This window comes from Uloborus diversus, chromosome 7, assembly GCF_026930045.1.
Source record: "Uloborus diversus isolate 005 chromosome 7, Udiv.v.3.1, whole genome shotgun sequence".
NCBI lineage: Eukaryota > Metazoa > Arthropoda > Arachnida > Araneae > Uloboridae > Uloborus > Uloborus diversus.
Genome location: NC_072737.1, coordinates 30,300,283 through 30,304,463, shown reverse-complemented (window position 1 = coordinate 30,304,463; position 4,181 = coordinate 30,300,283). Strand labels below are relative to the sequence as shown.

General features: G+C 38.4%; 1 protein-coding gene across 1 annotated transcript; it reads right to left on the bottom strand.

Moving 5' to 3' along the window:
- Nucleotides 1-469: 469 nt before the first annotated feature.
- LOC129226364 (hornerin-like) lies at nt 470-3,760 on the bottom strand. Its single transcript, XM_054860966.1, has 3 exons — nt 3,671-3,760; nt 1,745-2,818; nt 470-739 (listed from the first exon to the last, which is right to left on the bottom strand). The coding sequence occupies exons 1-3, from the start codon at nt 3,758-3,760 to the stop codon at nt 470-472; spliced, it is 1,434 nt and encodes a 477-aa protein (XP_054716941.1).
- Nucleotides 3,761-4,181: the final 421 nt, after the last annotated feature.

The following is a 4,181-nucleotide window of genomic DNA, read 5'->3' as shown; positions in this document are numbered from 1 at the left end:
GCAGCAGTTTTGAAATGTACCCCTTCACTGTCTGTGTGCAATATACCGAGAGATTGAATACAAAATTAAGATACTGCAACTTTATTCTTATTGGGGATCTTAACTCTTCAATAATCATAACCGAGATGGAGGCAGGTGTCCTGAGAGGACGTTTTTTATGTAAGTTAGGACCAAATTTTATCTTTTATAACCATTCCATGCTCAGACATATTAACACGGCCGCCGAGAAGCAAGTACGACCCCTTGTCAGTTTGGTCGCAGTTAATCCTCCCCTCATCAAACTTATTAAACTTATACCACTCCGCTTTCCAGTTATACTCTCTAGTTTTCGACCAAGTTTACAAGACCTCTCTTCGTTCCTGCCGAATAATATTTTTTTTTTTTAAATCCAATTACATCCAAACTAAAAACCTAATTGGGAAACAAGGGGAAAAAACATATACTCACTCTATTTCAACAGGTGTTGAAATTAATAAGCTCCTCCATAACCACCATGTTCTACTTGCATCTTTACATCAGCTGGATCCTGATTATCAGTGCCAGGTTCATTGGTCCTTACGTTAGCCCTGAAGCCTTCATGGTCGGCAACGTAATCCACATGCCTAAAGACTCCGTAAGCATCCTTGTATCCGTAACTTCCTTGGACATTGCCATGGCCATCCCCGCTTTCTTGTCTGCTAAGGTTATCTCCGTGCTCGTTGTGGACATTGAATCCGAACTCGTATGGGTTGGGTTGAGCCTGTTAGATGCAATGAGAAAGTTATGCATGGGGGGTTTAAGAAAACAAAGTGATAAATATCATTAACTAGAATCATACTATCGTTTCCAGAGTATAAACATTTCTTCTAATTCAGTTACAAAAACCATTTTGGAATAAAAAAACATTACACAATCTCGTAAAACGTTTAAAAAATGATTTTTCTTTGTGATGGCCGCGTTTTAATTTGAGGATTCCCATTTTTCTTTCTGTCTTTCTTCCATTTTTTCCCCATCCTTTCTTTGATATATATTTAGAAAAAAAAAAAAAACGTTTTTGTGAAACTTCGGAATTTTTTTTACACACATAATACGTTTGTGAAATCTCGGAAGAAAAATAAACTATTATTATTAAGACAACGCAGTTTTTGCTCTGCATAGATCCATATATTTATTTAAGAAGGAATTTTCGTGGAAAATTACTGCTTGGGTATCACGTTATAGTTCATCAACAATACAAATAATCTTTTAGAACGAAGTTCCCTTAATTCACTTAATTTTTATTTAAAAATACGTTATTCTTGAAATTATTAGAAAAAGTTCAATCGTTAGTTTAAATGAAGCAATATTTTTTTCGTTAACCCCCTAATTTATCTTACAATACTATGCAACTACTAAGAAGGAACATTTAACAGATATTAAGTGTTTCTAAACGTTAATTAAAACCAAGTATGATTTTTTAAGCTATTAATAACATGTCAGAAAAATTTACGTTACTCTAGTATTAATCATCATAGTATTTTACTTTCTACGTATGTCACCACTGGTATTTAACGCTGAATGCATCATTCAAAATAAGCACGATTTTTCACTGAGTTCAGTGTAGTTCTTAAATGTTGTTCAGCACATTTTGGCTCCACCTCACAAATTGTATTAATACTGTAGATTTCCTTATTAAATATTTTAAAATAGGAAAATTCATGAGCTCTATTTCTTTTTAAGAAGTTACTTAACGATTTATGCTTAACATAGGTTGTATCTTACTTACATAAGCATCATGACTTCCATATGATCCATGAGCTGATGATCCATGTCCAGATCTTGCAGATGGACCATAGAGGCCATGTCCAAGGGAAGGAGCAGAGTATGATCTAGGAGCTGGTGCATGTCTTGCAGGAGCTGCATATGAAGCATGGCTCTGAGCTGGAGCGTAAGATGCATGGCTTGATGGCAAACCTCCATATGCTCCATGGTTGGATGAAGATCCAGCATGAGCTAAAGATGATCCATAAGCTCCACTAGCTCCATGACTGGCTGGATAACCAGAATACCCTGATGATGATCCATAGGCTCCGCTAGCTCCATGGCTTGAAGGATAACCAGCATACCCTAAAGAGGATCCATAGGCTCCGCTAGCTCCATGGCTTGAAGGATAACCAGCATGCCCTAAAGAGGATCCATAGGCTCCGCTAGCTCCATGGCTTGAAGGATAACCAGCATGCCCTAGAGATGCTCCATAAGCTCCACTTGCTCCGTGGCTGGATGAAGACAATCCATAGGATCCATGAGTGGCAGACAGACCTCCGTGGGCAGAGGACAGACCATAAGCTCCGCTTGGTGCGTGGCTTGAGGAATATCCAGCATGAGCAGACGACAGAGCGCTTGGCCCATGTGCTCCGTATGCAGATCCGTGAGCGGATGACGCACCTGAGCCATATGGAGCTCCGTGTCCATGAGCACCATATCCAGCTGACGATCCATGAGCAGATGGACCATAGGCCGACAAACCTGATGAAGAACCATGAGAAGCTCTAAGAGAGGAACTTAAAGCACCATGAGAGCTTGAAGGTCGTCCGTAACTAGGGGATGAATGACTGGAAACAGATGGGCTGTAGCTGCTTCCTGAGTGAGGTCTGGTAGAAGAAGAGGCAGGGCTGTAGCTGCCATATTCAGCAGATGGCCCGTAAATGCCTTGACCAATGTTTGATAAAACAGGTTTTCCATGTCCTAAGATGAAATAACGGCTTCGTACACCGTCAGGACGATAGCTGCCTTCATGACTCGATCCACCTCGACCATATTGCGCTGAAGCTAAACCTAACAGCAAAGTCACCAAAGCTATCTGGAAAATAAAAAAATGAAATGTATGTAATACAGCAAGGTTTCCTTTCTTCTGTTGTTTTGAAAACCATTGTTCAGAAATATTAAAACATGAGTTTGTTACAACTCTAATGAAAATTATAATTGTTTGGGTACAAAATACTCATTTCTTTAGGAGCGATAACTTAAAATTTCAGCATTGAAAGGAAGTGTTTAAACGAAAATATTATGATGAAACTAATACTAGAACGTAAAGTACATTGTAAATTGGTGACCATTTGATGGTAACTTGCCAATAGATCGCAAAATTTGGCACTAAAATGAAATAGCAAATCTGCTGCCCGTTTGCGATAATGGAAGGAATTGGCAACGTTTCCCAAGAATCCCACGTTTAACTACTGGCGTGATTCTTTTCGGCGATATCACTAAATCTCTCTTTCTTGTAATGGTTTGCAGCAAATTAAGATTAATAGATTCTCAAAATATTTTCCTCGTCACTTTAAAGCACTTTTATAATACATTTTTAGCTCCTTTTGTGCATTCCATATGTTTTTGCTTGTATTTCATATTCAGTTTCCAGCGCAAATGAAACCATTTTACATTTTTAAGTTTGATAGCTTCACTTTTCATACCTATCTATTTTTTATAATCACATACGAGGGGGGGACCCAAAAATAACAGGATTTTTGTTCTAAAATATTTATATATTAGTTTATTATCAAAACTTCTTTAGTATCCTTCAAAGTGCTCACCCTTAGATGCAATACACTTGTTAATTCTTTTTTTCTACCGTTAGAAGCTCCCCTGGAACTCTTTTAACTTTGACCATGTTCAGTGCTCGTTGCGAAGTAGTTTTACGCGAGCTCCAACTCACTCTTGTTTCTTCTAAAGTTTGTTGATTCTTTGCGGACTTTTTCAACGTTTTCATCATTTCGAGACGTTGAAGGACGCTCAGAGCGGGCATGATCTTCAACATTCCACGTTTAATGTGCTCAAAACACTCGAAAACTTGTGTACGGCTCATAGCATCGTTCCTGAAAGCTTGTTGATGCAATTGGTAAGCTATTCCGTTGATAATTTTTCAAGCAGGAAGAAAAATTTCAAGCTTACAGTTTGTTCTTTTAAATCTGCCATAAAAAGTTCTCAAGCTGAAAACAACAACACCTGAGAAAACCAACACTACGATGAAACGTTATCAACTAAACTGACGCCACTTGCACTGCTCGTTTGTGAAGGTCTCTACTTAAGCCATCTAGCTGGAGAACACTCTACTACATCTAGGATTGGCGTTGCACCATTAGTCCGGTTTCTTTTGTGTTCCCCCTCGTATGTAAATATAGGGAAGTGTCATTTTTTATCCATATTCTTAAAAGTGGAAATCCGTC

Coding starts and splice junctions, on each gene's coding strand:
- LOC129226364 (XM_054860966.1), bottom strand. CDS start 3,760: ATGCCCGCTCTGAGCGTCCTTCAACGTCTCGAAATGATGAAAACGTTG. Junction 2,819..3,670: donor AAACTTTAGAAGAAACAAGA/GTGAGTTGGAGC, acceptor TTTATTTTCCAG/ATAGCTTTGGTGACTTTGCT. Junction 740..1,744: donor ATGGAAGTCATGATGCTTAT/GTAAGTAAGATA, acceptor TGCATCTAACAG/GCTCAACCCAACCCATACGA.